General features: G+C 42.3%; 1 protein-coding gene across 2 annotated transcripts in view; it reads right to left on the minus strand.

The window, feature by feature from the left end:
* Positions 1-17,206, minus strand: part of MAPKBP1 (mitogen-activated protein kinase binding protein 1) — a 386,986-nt gene that overhangs the window by 187,245 nt on the left and 182,535 nt on the right. For both annotated transcript variants that reach the window (XM_030215489.1, XM_030215488.1), the window contains exon 7: positions 2,432-2,569. In XM_030215489.1, coding sequence (XP_030071349.1) covers positions 2,432-2,569 — 138 coding nt within the window. The remainder of the gene's footprint in view (positions 1-2,431; positions 2,570-17,206) is intronic.

The following is a 17,206-nucleotide window of genomic DNA, read 5'->3' on the forward strand; positions in this document are numbered from 1 at the left end:
GTTTCCAGGTATTGTAGCCCGTTATTGTCTTTCTGTGATGCCTTATAATTTATGGAGATTAACCTCTTTTCTATTACCTTTTCAGCTACTACTTTAGAGAACCAAAGCGGCCTTCTTTTCCTCTTACTTTTATTTACTTTCCTAACAAAAACGTTTTTGTTATCCCTAAAATAGCTCCTTTTAGTTTGGCCCACTGCTTTCCTAGTTCCCCAAGCTCTACCTGTCCAGCTAGCAGTTTCTTTAGGTATTCCCCCATCTTGGCAAAATAAGTTTTTTTCAAACATCTAGGACTCTAAAATTGGAGCATCTGTCAAACTTATTAACACTACTTAATCTTTTATCAGACTGCTAGGAAGTTCTTATACAATTTTGTATGCATGCATACTTTTCAACTTATAAGCCTGTAACATAATTAAGAAATTCAAAGTATTTTAATATCAATGTAAACTGATTATAATGATGATACACTGAAGATCTGAGTTAAGATCTCAATAGAACCTACAATGTGATACTGGTTGTGACAGGGACTTGTCTGTATGTGGGTTTAAGTATCTTTTTAAGTCCAATCATTTTCCTGAATCATAGGAAGTAGGGACCCCAGGGAAATCATCCTGAACTTTTCATTGACCAGATACTTGTTCAGGGCCCTTAAGTAGTGTTATGTATGTACCACACATGCGCTGATGGTGTTGGCACCAATGTTGGCCTTAATCAAGGTTGCCAGTGGATTCCAATGACTTGCTTCTGATGTCATGCTTGTGTGCTATTGCTAGAGTTATGGTTACTGATGTTAGAAATTACAGTGATAGGAATGAAGTTAGAAATTACAATGATAGGAATGAAATTAGAAATTACAGTGATAGAAATGGTGTTTGCATATCAATACTAGAAGTATTGATATGGAGTGGAGGAGTGGCCTAGTGGTTAGGGTGGTGGACATTGGTCCTGGGGAACTGAGTTCGATTCCGGGCACAGGCAACTCCTTGTGACTCTGGGCAAGTCACTTAACCCTCCATTGCCTGCCACATTGAGCCTGCCATGAGTGGGAAAGCGTGAGTTCAGCATCGAAGCTCTAGATGCCATAGGAAGCTCAGCACTGAGGTTATCAGGACGGCTCCAAAATTGCTCTAGATGCCATAAGGAGTTCAGCATTGAGGGTATGAGGATGGCTCCGAAGTTGATGGGAGCTTATCATTGAGGTATCAGTACAGCTCTGAAATTGCTCTAGATGCCATAGGGAGCTCAGCATTGAGGGTACGAAGGCAGCTCTGAAGTTGCATTAGATGCCATAGGAAGCTCAACATTGAGTTTCTTAAAAGGCTGAGAACGGAGTCAAGCATTTTAACATCGGTATCAGGAAGCTTTGTGTTAGGATGCACTTCAGTGTCAGAATAATGTAGGAAGATGCTCTGCATTGAGAAGGAAGCCTGTAGAAGCTGATAATGCCATACAGAGATCTCTGCTCCACCTGTTGAATGGTGCCTATTGGTGCCGGCTTTAGCACTGGCACTGAATTTGCCTTGTGCACAGATGGTCTGGATCCTGATCTCTGAGCACATGGCATGGGAGAAAGCAGGCAACAGACTGTCTGGATCCATCTCCGAGTGCACAGAATGAGAAAGGGTAGGCAACAGATGACAATTTTCTGGAGTATGCAGTGATGGAGAAAAATCTTACTTACAAAATGAAGGAGCAGGCTGTGCATGGTCGATGCCATTGTGGTCTGGTGCCAATAACACCTCCTGAATTGTCTCACCGCCAAGGAGTTCCTGCACCACAGCAAATGCAGAGACCCGAATCCCGGGCACTGAGGCAAGGGAAGGGCAGATAATGTAGAACCCTGATCCCCGGGCACTGAGGCAAGGGGGAGAGCAGGGAATGTTGGCTCGGCTGTATAGATTAAGCTTTTAAAGTAATAATGTAAAATAATTAACTGAAAGACTAAATTAAAAGTAAAAACATAAAGAAGACAAATAATAGAAGACTGAAAGGGAATGTGGGTCCTGTCGCACTCGCGGAAGAAATAAAACTGAAGGAGGGTGGCGTGACGGTAGATATAGTGACTGTCAGTGGTGGGAAGGCAGGAACATGCGCAGAGAGCTCTTGAGTTTTCAGTGCTTTAGAACAGTCGGGTCGGTGATGTCACCGGGGAGTCACTTTAACTGTGTGGCTAGATGATCACTGTCCATGTAGAAGCAGTTACAGTAATCAAGGTGGGATAGCAATACAGAAAGGAGGAGAGTTTTAGAAGTAGAACTGGAGGAAGGGATGAGATTTATTAAAATTAGAGACTAAGCATAATTTGATATGAACTGAAGTTGGAAGAGTCAAGAATGGGCTTGTGAGATTAAGGTAATGAGGGTCCCATGGACAGGATATAAAAAGAGGAGGGAGTCAAAAGAGAGACATCTTCTTTCCTTTCTGTCCCTACCTTGGAGGTCTTGCTCTCATCCAGGTACCAAAACTTGATATGTCTGTTTCCAGCGGTAACAAAGTAGCTGCAGTCCTCTGAGAATGATACAGCTGTCACTTTACTTGATACTTTGTTGGCTGCCACCACCACATTTTTCTGCAAAATAAACCAGTTAAAAATTTGAATACTATTTTGTTTGGTGTTGTAGAAGGAGCACTACTACAAGTCCGGTGTTGGCCCTTGAGCTGCTCTGCATGCTTAAGGCCCAATGACTCTTGCACCTTCTGAAACAGGCAGTTTGGTAGAGGTGGGCCTCATCAAGCCTTGGGCATGCACAGATGCTAAAGGTCTCATGCTAGGTATTATGATATTGTGTTGGTAGGCTGACTGACATATTGGTGCCACTACGACGGAGGTTAAGAAAGGGAACCACTGAACACCTTGTGGGGAGGATGGGGAAATACTGTACATCATGGAGGAGGGCCCTTAAACAGTAGCATAATAAGGGAAGACGACGCCTGGAGCAGGGCGGATGGCACTCTGTCCCCTTATTACACTACTGTTCACCTCTGCTCTTACTCCCCCCACCCCCTCCCGGCGAGCACCACATACCTGAACAGATGGGGTCCCGAAGCCCCACCAGCGGAAACCCTTTTGCCCGCACACTGCACTGTCCACTCCCCCCACCCATACAATGCTGAGTTTTTGTACAATTGAACGAGCATGCATGCATGCAGGAGGCCCACCCCTGCACATGCATGAAAACTGCGCATGCGGGGGGGGGGGGGGGGGGGGCAGGCCTCCTTTGTGTATGCTCAGTTGTACAAAAACACTGAGGGGGGGGAGGGAGTAGACAGCACAGTGCACAGGCAGGAGGGCTTCCGGTGGCGGGGTTTGGGGACCCCCGCTAGCCAAGAAACTCAATTGGGGGGAGTGGAGGGCCTGGGACACCCACTACACCTCTACCAAGATGGTACCCTGGTGGTCTTTCCCCACCCCCTCTTACTGCCCTTGAACCATTCTTGGGTGCGGAGGGAGGGGTGCACATATCTGAAGGCTCACCTAGGGCACCAAATATCCTTCAGCTGGCCTTGCCTGCTTCAGACAGTTAAGAGAGCAGGAAGGAATACAAGGCATACTCAGGAGAGTTTAAAAATGTTTTCCAGAGCTTAAGCAGAACATCCATTTCAGCAACATTAGGATGATGTCATCAACTGCTAGACAGAGAAAGGAGTGTTCAAGATATGGTTGCAAAAGGAGCCCCCTTCTAGCAAATAGAGAGATTAGAGAAGATCTCAGAAGCCACTGTATAAACAAAGGAGACTTTCAGGTTACCCGTATGGTGCTAGTGGTGTTTCATGTTCTATACATTTGATGAATGAACAGTATAAAACCATATGATGCACCATACTAGGCCAGACCAAAGGTTCATTGAGCCCAGCGTCCCATCTCTGATACTGGCAAATCCAGGACATAATTACCTAACAACATCCCAAAAGTAGATCGAATTCTTGCTGCTCATATCCACAGATTAGTACACATGGATCAAGATATTTAGGATGACACTGTCCAAGAATGACAATACTAGATCCTGAATGGCTATTAACCCAAGATCTACAAGAAAATGTACTCACTTAACTGGGAATACCTCAAGCATTACCAGCCTGGTCAAAGAGGAGAAAGAAAATGAGAATAAACTTCAACTGATAGCATTAAAGCAAAGAACACACATCTGTGGATACAAATCTATGAACACACCCTTCTCAGTCTGCACACTGCACGAAGTCCCGTGGCCTGGAGAAAGAGTTAAGCTAGAAATCAGGTGGAACATGTGAGAGAACTTGTAAGATATTTACTTTTAAAACATAGCAAACACACGTTTATCCATCCCTAGGACATAATTATTTTATTTTGCGTAATGCAAAATGTGTTGGGTCAAACTTCTATTCAGAGAAGTCATATATAAGCATACCTTAAAATTACTCCACCTTTCCAGGATTCTTATTTCCACTATTTGCAGAAACAGTGTAAGCTTGAATTATATGATCCTATACTCCTAAACCACTTTCCTTGAACTATGTTGGAATAACTAAAACACAATAATCAAATACATCAAGGGACCAATTTTCAGAAGGACCTAACCTGCTTATAGAAAACCAGATAAAGATATCGCATTAAAAAAAAATCTGCTTAAAGATAAGTAGATATCTGGATATCTTGGGACTGCAATATCTGCAGCTGAGCTATTCAGATCACTAACTGGGTAGTGCCTGAATATTACTGCTATGCAGCAGATTAAAAAACTCATCTCTGTTACACTTCCAGCTACACCTATTTTTCTTAAATAATAAGTATGTACATTCGGTAGCACATGATCAGTTTGTTAAGGAGGCTTAAGAGATTTAGGAGCCTTTACTAAAGTGAGGTAAACAGTTTCCGTAAGAATTAGAACACAGTAACAGTTACCATATAGACACAACACTTACCATGCACTAATTTGCACAGTAACATCTTGCTATGGTAGGGGGCAGAAGAGACAAATGGATAGGTTACCAGTGTAGACAGTGCATTGCAGCTAGTGTAGTGGTTCCTAAACCTGCTCCTGGAGGCACCCCTGCAAGTCAGGTTTTCAGGATATCTGAATGAATATTCATATGAGAGATTTTCTACCTCCACTGCATGCAAATTTCTCAAGAATATTCATTGTGGATATCCTGAAAACCTGACTGGCCGGGGTGCATCCAGGACCAAGTTTGGGAACCATTAAGCTAGTGCATTGTAAGTTACTGTGCACTGTCACTGCTGCAGATGGCATAGATATACTTAACACCTGAAGAAGAGGCAATAAGGATGGTCCAAGAAACAAGGCGGCAGACGATCCACAAAATCCAACGTGGAAGCAAACAAAAGCGGATCAATCAAGGTATGGTATACAACTTTATTCTAAAAAAACACTCGACACAGGCTGTGTTTTGCCCACTAGGGCTGCATCAGGGGCTCTCTACACAATAACAAATAATAAAATATGTTAAAACATACCTTATAGATAATAAAATATATAAATATATATACATAATTAAATTCTTGGAGGAAAAACAAAAATATATAATGGCAACAAAGATTGAAATTTAGCAGATTGTGTCCAGACACATTTAAATCATGACAACAAACTTTGCAAACCACCTGTTACAGCACTAAGCAGGAGTGTTTGGTGCTGTAACAGGTGGTTTGCAAAGATTTTGGGGGGAATGCTAGTGCTGCAGACAGTTGCTTGGAGTTGAGTATTAATATATATATTTTATTATATATTTTTCTCATTAATTTTTTAATGATCTCATTAATTATTTTAATTATTCATGTTTTGTTATCTAGGTTTTTATTCCTTTTTAGCCATGTTTGTTACTTAAGAATATCTTCTTCCAGGTATACACGTTTTAAATGTGTTGGACATATTTTGCTAGATTTTAATCTTTGTTGTCATGATTTAAATGTGCCTGGACATAATCTGCTAAATTTCAATCTTTGTTGCCATTATATCTTTTTGTCTTCCTTCCAAGAATTTAATTTTATATATATTTTATTATCTATAAGATATGTTTTAACATATTATTATGTCATGATTTATATATGTTTATTATTTGTTATTGTAGAAACCCTGACGCAGCCCTAGTGGGCGAAACATAGCCTATGTTGGGCGTTTAGAATAAAGTTGTATACCACACCTTGATTGATCCACTTTTGTTTGCTTCCACAAAGAGGCAATAAGTGCATTTGCACCATCAGCAATGCAATTACAGTTGCCTGAAATTTTAGTTGAATGTCTTTAGCTGAACCTTCCAATCCACCCCCCTCCCCAATTCTGTCCCTTAGCAGTAGTTTCACAGTACTACCGCTAGAAGTCATGTTGCCAAATAAGAACACATGTTCCTCACTGGAAGCCAATGGCATTATTTTCTACTTTGAACTCAGGCACACCTAGCAGCCGCACAGATGTGATGTGGCTAGTGGGGACTGCTGGCATCTCTCCCTCTCCTCTCCCCCAGGCAACTGAGGATCTCTTAAATCCACTTCCTCAACACCCCCCCAGTACCTTTTAAATTCTGCAGTTCTTCATTGGAGGCAAGCTGCTCATGCCGTCCCTGAACCTTCCCCCTCTGATGCAACTTCCTGTTCATGGGACCAGGAAGTTACATTAGAGGGAAAGCTCAGGGAAAGGGAGAGATGCTGGGTGGGTAGAATGCAGTTTTCATGCCCACCCATTTTGGGCTCAAGCCCATCCAAAACTGGTTGTTTGGCTACGCCCCTGCTGGCAGCTTGAAACTAGTGGTAGTACCCCAAGACTACCACTAGGGATCAGAGGTACCATTTTGAACCTAGGCACTGGATGGTGCAGGAGATTCTGGAGAATGCTCCTGTTCTCCAAACACCAAAGAGATGTTGGAGGGGTCAGAAATTCTATTAAAGATGTTGGGGATGGTGATTTGAGATGTCAGGGATGGGGATTCTATTTAGCTATAGAGGCTGAAGTAAGTGCATTGCCAATAATGCAGATGCATATGAGTTAACAATGCACTTACCCCCTAATTCAAGAAAGTTGTACACCCAAATTTCTGACGAGTGTGCAACTTAGAAAATAAGTTGAGTTGTGTGCATAACTTTAATAGATTAATTAGATTCTAACTGGCCTTGACAATCAATTATTGGCTATAATCAGTGCTAACTGGCACAAATTGGCAGCTACACATGTAACTGCCCTAGTCAGTATTCTATTATTTGCATGCTCAAATTCAACAGTGAGCAACTCCAAGGGGGGGTGTCAGGCAGTTACATGTGTGGGTTAGCATTTACACTCCTAACCGTCTCGAGTTAGGTATGAGCCTTTACACCAGCTATTTGGCTGGCGTAAATGCACATGCCTAATGTTAGGAGCATAAATGTGAACGTAGGTTAGTATTTTACAACAGCTGTTGCAGGCTCAGCTGCCATTACAGAATCCCTGCTTAGCGAGCGTCATCCCAGGACCTAACATTAGGCAATCTACTGAGAGAGAATTATCCCCCTATTGTGCGGTAATAAGTAAATACTGCACGGTAATTGTATGGGCATATGTTAGGTACACCTCCAAAAGTTACCACACAGATTTTGTGGTTACCATGCATTAGCTGCAACAATTTGCACACAGTAACTGCAAAACATTACCATAATTAAGTAAATGGGCTCCTTAGTGGACACAAAATAAATTTAATTTGTGCTGGGCTAGTGCTGGGCAGACTTCTACAGTCTGTGCCCTGAAAATGGCAGATACAAATCAAGGTAAGGTATACACAAAAAGTAGCACATATGACTTTATCTTGTTGCGCAGACTGGATGGACCATGCAGATGTTTTTCTGCCGTCATCTACTATGTTACTATCCGGCTCATTTTCGAAGGTGATCGCCGGCCATCTTCCGACACAAATCGGGAGATGGCTAGCGATCTCCTGAACCCGGCCAAACCGGTATAATCGAAAACCGAATTTGGCCGGTGCCAACTGCTTTCTGTCGCGGAGACAGCCAATCTTCAAGGGGGCGTGTCGGTAGGGTAGTGGGGTTGTGCTTTGAGATGGTCGGCTTCGTCCGATAATGGAAAAAAGAAAGCTGGCCTTGACGAGCATTTCGCTGGCTTCACTTGGTCCCTTTTTTTTTTTTTTAGTACCAAGCTTCAAAAAGGTGCCCCAACTGACCACCGGACGGAATCGGTGATGACCTCCCCTTACTCCCCCCCCCCCCCAGTGGTCATCAACCCCTTCCCACCCCAAAAAAAAAGAAAAATATTTTTTTGCCAGCCTCTATGCCAGCCTGAAATGTCATACCCAGGTCCCTGACAGCAGTATGCAGGTCTCTGGAGTAGTATTTAGTGGGTGCAGTGCACTTCAGGCAGGTGGAACCAGGCCCACCCCCCCCCCCCCAACCTGTTACACTTGTGGTGGTAAATGGGAGCCCTCCAACCCCCCCCACCCCAAAAAAAACCCCACTGTACCCATATGTAGGTGCCCCCCTTCACCCATAAGGGCTATGGTAGTGGTGTAGAGTTGTGGAGATTGGGATTTGGGGTGGGTTTGGGGGGGGATCAGCATCCAAGGTAAGGGAACTATGCACCTGGGAGCTACTTTTATTTTTAGAAGTGCCCCCTAGGGTGCTCGGTTGGTGTCCTGGCATGTGAGGGGGACCAGTGCCTTGGATTTGTCCGGGTTTGAGCTCGCCGGCATTAGTTTCCATTATCGGTGAAAAATGATGCCGGCTATCTCAAACCTGGCCATCTCTGACATTTGGCCAGCCCGAACCATATTATCGAAATGAAAGATGGCCGCCCATCTTTTTCGATAGTACGGTTCAGGACTGCTCTTTGCGGCGCCGGCCAAATAGATGGCCCGCACCATTCGATTATGCCTCTCTATGTTACTATGCTAGTGCACATTAACCTAAAATTTAATACACAATCCATTTCTGCACATTAAAACATTCTAATATAGACAAACATTTTTTTTTTAACACAGACACATCAAACATACTAAAAAAAATGTCACTGAAATTGGTGAAAAAGCCCAATTTTCAAAAAAATGAGCTGAAAGGTTTTTGCATGTGCACATCCATTTTTAAATAGGTAACTTTTGGTGGGTCATTGAGATGTTTGGCCATAACATATCCATTCATCCACCTGCAAACTTTAAAAAAAGAAATCCACACACACTTTAGCCAGTCAGCTCCCCAAATTAACCAGCTACAGAGTTTTGAATATCGAGCCCAAATACATCATAATAAAAATACATAACTTTGAATGTCCTGTATTAATCTAGTTAGTAGCAGGTCCATGTGCTTTTTCATATACTCAAGCATTAGTTGCAGAACAAAGAGGATACTTTTAGGGCTGTTGGATGATTATAAATTTCAATCAAAATCAATCGCACAATTAAAAAACATTAATCTTGGATTAACTGTATTACTTTCCTAGGTCATGGGTAGCACCTGCAATACAAGCAGGCTTCTTCCACCAGCCCTGGGGGCCTTTCTGCAGCCACATCCCTCCCTCACAGAAAAAGGAAATTACATCAGAGAAGGCGAAGCATGGCTGCAGTAAGGCTCTCAGGGTCAGTGGAAAAAGCACTGCAGACACTGCCCACAATCCAGGCAAGTTTAGAAAATGGCCACAGAGGAGGAGGGAAGGGAGATAGAGAGAAGCCAAATCATTAAAGGGGGAAGGAGGGGGGAAGGTCAGAGGTACAGTGTGAGATGCTTAACGAGTTGTGCTGGCCCTGGTACAATTAAAAATTTTTAAATCACACAAAAAATTAATGGGTTAATCACATCAGTTAATATGGTTAAGCCACAGCCCTAATAATTTTACAAAGCCTTTTGCACTTACACGGCATGTTTTATATGCTGAAAATGGGTATTATAAAATTGTATGGGCTACACGCATATTTTAGTGCACAGCTGGTATAATTTTGTGTATTTGTGCACTGGGAGCCTATAATACAAAGGCACATATATCCCTATGTTGCCTTTATAAAATATGGTTAAAATAGGTGCATCCCCCACTGAAGATTTTATTTCTTTTAATAATTTCTGTTCTACACTATCCAAAATTCTTGGCAGATTAAAAGATTGTGAGCATCTGTCTATCTAAGCAATATATGTACCTATGTGCCTTCAAAAAATTCCCTCAGAAAAAAGGAAGAAACATGCATTTATATCTGACTGTACCAGTAAGAACAAGCTCACCGGGCCCTAAATAATAGAAAAACTAACTCCACAACCAAGTACTTTAAAAATAAAGTGTGCATTTACTTACAAAAGCAGCAAAGATAACGTGCAAAGGAGGCAAGAATAAAGACACTGGAAGTCTTATTACAGAAACAGCTTAGCGTAAATGCACATAAATCCCTTCCTAGACTCTTAAGTAAGAGAGTCACTTTGAACCCACAGCACATATACAAAAGTACATGGCAAACATACAACTTGATGCAGACCTCTAGATGGCAGCGTGTTCCTCAGATAATCACTCAGGTCCAAAGCAGCTCTGCTCCTCGGGTGGGATCTCAATGCAGCAACCCTTATCTCTGATAAGAGCCCTTTTTTACACAGAAATCATGGACTGCTGCTCTGCAGATGATGTACATTCTGGCTTTGGGGATGACACACATAGAACTTTGTTTACCCCAAATATTGTGGCTTCAAGGGCAAACTGATTGTCTCACTGGCACCACACAACATAACAGGATGCCGGTGTTTCATAAACATTGTACAATTTGCCAGCCACAGTGTCTCTTCAGCTGCAGGGGTAATTCCAAGAGTCCTTGGCTGTTCTAGCCATGACATCGATGCTGACCTTGTTACTCTAGCACATTGAGACCCTTGTCAGCAGTCTGTCTGTATGCAAGGTCGCAGCTTCAGCAAACAATAGGCTTTGCACTGAAAAGTGGAATAAGCTTAGGTCTGCATTTCTGAAGTCAAGTTATTAATGCTGGATAGTGTCAGTATTATGATTCCATATACCTTTGCTGTATAGAACATATATAGTGCTTCATAGTGCTTCTTAGTGGACACAGGGTAATCCCAGGCGGGTGACTAGGTGTTTCATGACAGAGTAATTCTTTTCAACCTCCATAAAGTTTTACAGACTTTATTTATCACTAGAGATACATACAGATCAAAAGGAAGGTGTTGATTGATTATAATACCTAGAATTTTCATGTTCTGTTGTAGTGGGAACTTGCATTGATCTTTAACAAATTCTTTGGCAAAGTATGAATGGAATGAATCAGTAAGGACTAGGAATTTGCTTAATTTCCCTATTTAGTTTCAGTTTGAAGAAGGATGCCCAAGATTCTATCATGTCTAGTCCTGCTTTAACAATATTCAAAATTTTGCTTAAATCGTTATTGAAAGGTATGTAAATGGTTACGTTGTCTGCATAAACAAAGGTGTTGAAGCCATTTTATTCTAGTTTCCTCTCAAATGGGGCCATGATGCTGTTAAAGAGGATACAAGATAACAGAGAACCTTGTCGCACACCACATACAGGAGTCCATGATGGGGAGATGAGACCTGTGTATTTCCCTTGCAAATTAACAGCTCGAGTTTTAGATATCCAGGGGTTTGACTTTCTGCTATTATTATTATTATTATTAATTACATTTGTACCCAGCGCTTTCCCACACATAGCAGGTTCAATGCGGCTTACATAGTAAATAGAATTACAAAGTCTTGAAGGAGAAGGTTACAAGTTGTAGTAAACATAGTAGTAGTGAGGTTTTGAGGATATGTAAATTGAGCATGGAGAGGTAAACAAAGATAGGATGAGCAAAAGGAGAAGAGATTGGGAGGGGTAAGGAGTAGGAAGGATGGAGAGGACGAGATTGAGGAAAGAGCATAAGGAGATTGTGAGACATGGTCAAAGGTATAATAATCGTCGGGGCAGGAATCATGTGGGTGGGCTTAAAAAGTTAAGTTGAGTCATTAGGGTAAGCTTTCTTGAAGAGATGGTCTTCAACATTTTTCTGAATGGTAGATGGTCGTTGATTGTTTGGATGGATCTTGGCAGAGCGTTCCAAAGCTGGCTGCCCAAAAAGGAGAAACTGGATGCATAGGAAGCCTTGTATTTAATAACTTTGCAGTTGGGAAGTTGTAAATTGAGATAAGTATGAGAAGACGATGATCTATTTCTGGTTGGGAGGTCGATGAGGTTATTCATGTAGTTAGGGGATTCTCCATATATGATCTTATGAATCAGAGTGTGGACTTTAAAATTTATTCTTTCTCTGATGGGGAGCCAATGAAGCTTCTCTCGAAGAGGTGTTGCGCTATCGAATCTTGACTTGCCAAAGATAAGTCTGGCTGCCGTGTTCTGGGTAGTCTGAAGTTTCTTCAGGATTAGGGTCTTACATCCTAAGAAAACACTGTTGTAGTAATCTGCGTGCGTGAGTACTGTGGATTGTACTAGGTTCCGAAAGGTGTCCAGGGGAAGGTATGATTTCACTCGTTTCAAAATCCACATCATATTAAACATTTTTTTTTGATGAATGTAGCATGGTTTTCGAATGATAAATGGTTATCAATCGTTACTCCAAGTATTTTTAGGTTGTCAGATATGGAGAGTTTAACATCTGGGGTGCTAAGAGTGAGAAGTGGAGAGTATTGAGATGAAAGGACTAGACACTGTGTTTTCTCTTTGTTTAATTTCATCTTGAAAGCGTTAGCCCAAGAGGTTAGGGTGGTCATGCCTATATTTATTTTATCGGAGATTTCAGATATATTGGATTTAAAGGGGATAAAGATAAAGGGATTAAGGCCATGTTTGGCTAGTAACTTGGCAAAATAGAATCTCCCATATGTTGGCTATTATGTTGACAGCATTCTTCCCATTTGCGATTAAATAGTTCTGGAACTTCTGCTCATGATAGAGATAAGATGGGAATCTCCAAAGTCAAAGAGCTTGATAGTATAAATCCCCCTTCACATCACCAAAATCAGGGAATGATCAGAAACTTCTACTACACCAATTTCAGCCCTTACAATAGAAAGAAAAGTAAAACATTGAGCAGAAGTCGATACACAATCAATCCTGGAGACAGAGCCATGGGCACAAGAGAGGTGTGCGCAATCCCTTGCCTCTGGATGCAAAAAATGCCACGGATCCACCAAGCCCAATGAATTGCAAGAAGCCCTCAAACCCATGCCTTGATCCTCAGAAGATACAGCAGGAGAGAGATTTATCCAATGAGTTATCCATTATCTAAGTTAAAATCCTACGCTACCCAATAGCAATTTTCCCATATGCGGTTAGCAGAGTTGTATTAAGTGTCTAAAGAACTGTGGGTCATAGTGGTTCGGCCCATGTAATACTAACAAAATAATGTCCTTACCCTGTAATTCAACTGAAGCAGCAAATAAAGTCCCTCCTCTGATTCTGCTAATACCAGAGCTTTATAATGGAGAGATTCTCCCAATTCTCAGGATGACCAACAGCAGGCTCAGCTCGCCTCCAGCCTTCCTTTCCCTCTCAGTGTCCCACCTTCTTCTAATGTATTCCCTGCTTCCACGAGGGCGGGACACAGAGGGAACGGAAGGCTTGAGGTGAGCCATGCCTGCTACTTTCACAGCCACTGCTGCGACTTGAGGTAAAATTAAAGATTTAAACGCAGGACGGTAGCAGGAAGGAAAGGAGGGCTATCAGGGAGCTGAGGGCGGCCAGGTGAGCCAGTGCTGGGAGTCTGTGACCCTGCAGCTTAGGGGCGGGGAGGGGGGGAGGAGAGGCATGCTGGCTCCATTCATTGTGGAGACCCTCTGCTCCAACTTTCTTTTTTGACTTGTAGTTTCAGCTAAAAAGCTTCTAAATCAGTCATTTGTCCAGAAAGTTTCTCAAGATGAGTGTCCAGAGCATGCACTACCACTGTTAGTTGCTCAATGTGAATTTCCACCAGAGGCAAAACAGTGAGCAACAGGCTCTCCGCCATCTTGTCATCCACAGCCATACTATGATCCTTATCTCTTTTCGTAGCCTTGGTAGACATATCAGCGCCATTTTTTGTAATAAATTTGTCCATAAACTACACAATGCAGGTAAGTGCAGAAATGCATCAAGCAGCATTCTCGGGGCAGATGATGTACGATAGGATAGGGGGCCTCAGAGCAGTCAGTTGCACATCTGCCCTGTTCACAGCATCACATAACTCCCCACCCATCCTTTATGTAACCTCATTATCCCCTCCCAACTTCACATACGTCTTTGTTTACCTAAAAATAGCACAGATTACAAAGTCAAGCATCTACATGGTTCTCACTGCCATCCATGCTCTACACTGCCCATTTCCCCCCCTGTAACAGTACACCAACGTCATCAGAAACACTGTTTACATACACCACCCTTATAAATTATAAAGGCATGTCTAGCAGGATAGATCTAAAGCAGGAACTTCATGGAGATACATTTGTAAATAGCAGAAATCTCCCTTGGGAAAGAAATTTCTTCTATGTAGTCCAAAGAACCAGGGACAGAGGCAAGCAAATCAACAGCCACGCCCTATCCTTTATGAATGCAGAAGAGGTTGGGAGCAAGCGACAAGAGCATTTCTTGCCAAGGCAAGTTTAGGCAGTAAATGATCTCTGTAAAAGTGCCATTTTCTACTCTGATGAGCCCAGGAGGAAAAATTTACTCCCTTAATCCTTTAAAGAAAAAGCATGAAAGGCCAGTCTCTTTCTCTGTTACTGTCAGGTGAATACAGGGTGCGCTTATCTTCACAGTTTCCATCTTTTTAATTAAAAAGGTTTGGGGAGGAAAACTGTGCACTTAAGTGAATATGGAAAATAATGAAAAACACTCTCCAAACTCAGTTTCACTGACGGACAAGTGAGGATATATCACATCAGTTTGGCCTTCCAATATAAAGCTAGAATTCATAATCTTACTACAAGGCACCAAATATATTTGCTGGCTTTCTTGCATTTCAAATGGACATTAGGGGAAAAAAAACAAAAGTTACTGACCATATAGATTGGCATGGCTTAATAAGAATTAGTCAATAAAGTTTTAGTCTTGCCTTATCAATTAACTACAGTTTTTGAAAGGTAAACACCGTGGATAATGGTAAGCCAGTTGAAATGTGTTTAGTTTTGAAAAAGCCCTCACAAGAGGCTCCTTAGCAAAATGAGAGAGTAAACATTTAGTTGTACTCTGTTTCCTGTCTTTTAGCCAGTTTGCAACCATGCATGCACATAGGAAAAGGTCAGTAGTGGAGTGCCTCAAGGGTCTGTACGGGGGGACCTGTGCTGCTCAACATTCATAAATAATCTGGAGATAAGTGTGACAAGTGAGGTGATCAAATTTGCAGATGACAGTTATTCAAAGCTGTTAAAACAGCAAAGGATTGCAAGAATTTAGAGAAGGATCGTGAGACTAGAAGACTGGGTATCTAAACTGACAAGTGCAAAGTGATACAAATAGGGAAAAACAATCTCTACTACAGGTACAAAATATGGGATTCTACATCAGAAGTCATCACCCAAGAAAATATCCCAGAGTCCGCTGACTCTGGGATATTTTCTTGGGTGGTGACTTCTGGTGCACAATATTTTAAAATTTTCAGCCTACTGTGCTGTGGTTGCTTAAAAGGCAAGTATGATAGGGATTATTCAAAAATGAAGGATGAACAAATCTACCTCTCCATATAAATCCTAGTACAAACGTACCTTGAGTACTGTGTGCTGTTCTGGTTGCCATATCACAAGAACATCATAGTGGAAATAGAAAACTATTCAGAGAAGGGTGGCAATCGATAAAGGGGATGAAATGCTTCCCTTCTGAAGAGAGACTAAACAGGTTAGGGCAGTTGCAGAGCAGACAACTAAAGGGTATTATGTTTAGATTATCTATAAAGTCACAGACAATGGTTGTTTAACTTTTCAAACACCACAAAAACTAAAGGACACTATGAAACTAAAAACCAGCAGGTTGAAAGCAAATCACAGAAATTTTGTTTTTCACACAACATACAATCAGGCTATGGAATCTGTTAATCTGTAAGACACATTGAGCCTGCAGTCAGTGGGAAAATGTGGGATATAAATGTATTCAGGGCCGGTCTTAGCAAGTGCGGGGCCCTATGCAGACCAATTTGGTGGGGCCCCATCCTAGCCCCGCCCACCCTAGCCCCGCCCCAGCCTGGCTCCGCCCCCACCCTAGCCCCACCCCATTGATAAGATTATTCCATTTTTAGAAAATTTTTTTAATTATGAAATTTCAAATAAAGACAAATGACGCTAAACTTGTACAAAAAAACTGATTGAAATAATAAGCAAAATGCTATCATGAAACCATAAACAGCACTAATTCCAAGGACAAGACGAGCTACAACCTTATGCGTGGCATGGAAAGCCAACTTTAATTACACCGGGCTCTAAAATACCAGTGCACAACCTAGTGAAAAAAAAACAAAAAAACAAAAATGGCTGCAAACTATACGCTAGCAGAATACTGCACCTTCCTTGATCACATCTGAAAAACACATGAAGGCAAAATACTGAACTGGAAAGTAACCTCAAGAAGTCAGAATCAGCATGCAGCAATACTACAAAAATTGAAACTTACATGAAAAATATCACAGATGCACATTTCCAAAAACTGACATATTCCAATTAATAAATCCTGAATAAAATAGTTTTTTCTACCTTTGTTGTCTGGTGACTTTGTTTTTCTGATCATGCTGGCTCAGTATCCGATAGTGCTGCTATCTGTCCTCTTAACTCCGTTTCCAGGGCTTCCTTTCCATTTATTTCTTTACTTTCCGCCTTTCTTCTTCATTTCTTGCCCTACATCCGTAAGTAAAAGCTGGGTCCTCCGCAGACTTGACTGTCCAGTGGATCCAGCTTCTGCCTATTTTCTATATCCATGTGCACTTTTTCTCCTCTCTTCCTTTTCCCTCACCTCATCTCCTTCCTCACTCTTCCCTTGCCTCCATCCATGTCCAGCATTTCTTCTCTCTCCTCCATCCACCCATGTCCAGCGACCCTCCTGTCCCCCCTGCCATCCATCTATGTCCAGCAACCCCCCCGTCCCCTCTGCCCTCCCCTACCATCCACCCATGTCCAGCGACCCTCCTGTCCTCCCTGCCCTCCCCTGCCGGATATCCACCTATGTGCAGAAACCCCCCTCCCCTGCCATCCACCCATGTCCAGCGACCCTCCTGTCCCCCCTGCCATCCACCTATGTGCAGACACCCCCCATCCCCTTTGCCCTCCCCTACCATCCACCTATGT

This window comes from Microcaecilia unicolor, chromosome 9, assembly GCF_901765095.1.
Source record: "Microcaecilia unicolor chromosome 9, aMicUni1.1, whole genome shotgun sequence".
NCBI classification, from domain to species: domain Eukaryota; kingdom Metazoa; phylum Chordata; class Amphibia; order Gymnophiona; family Siphonopidae; genus Microcaecilia; species Microcaecilia unicolor.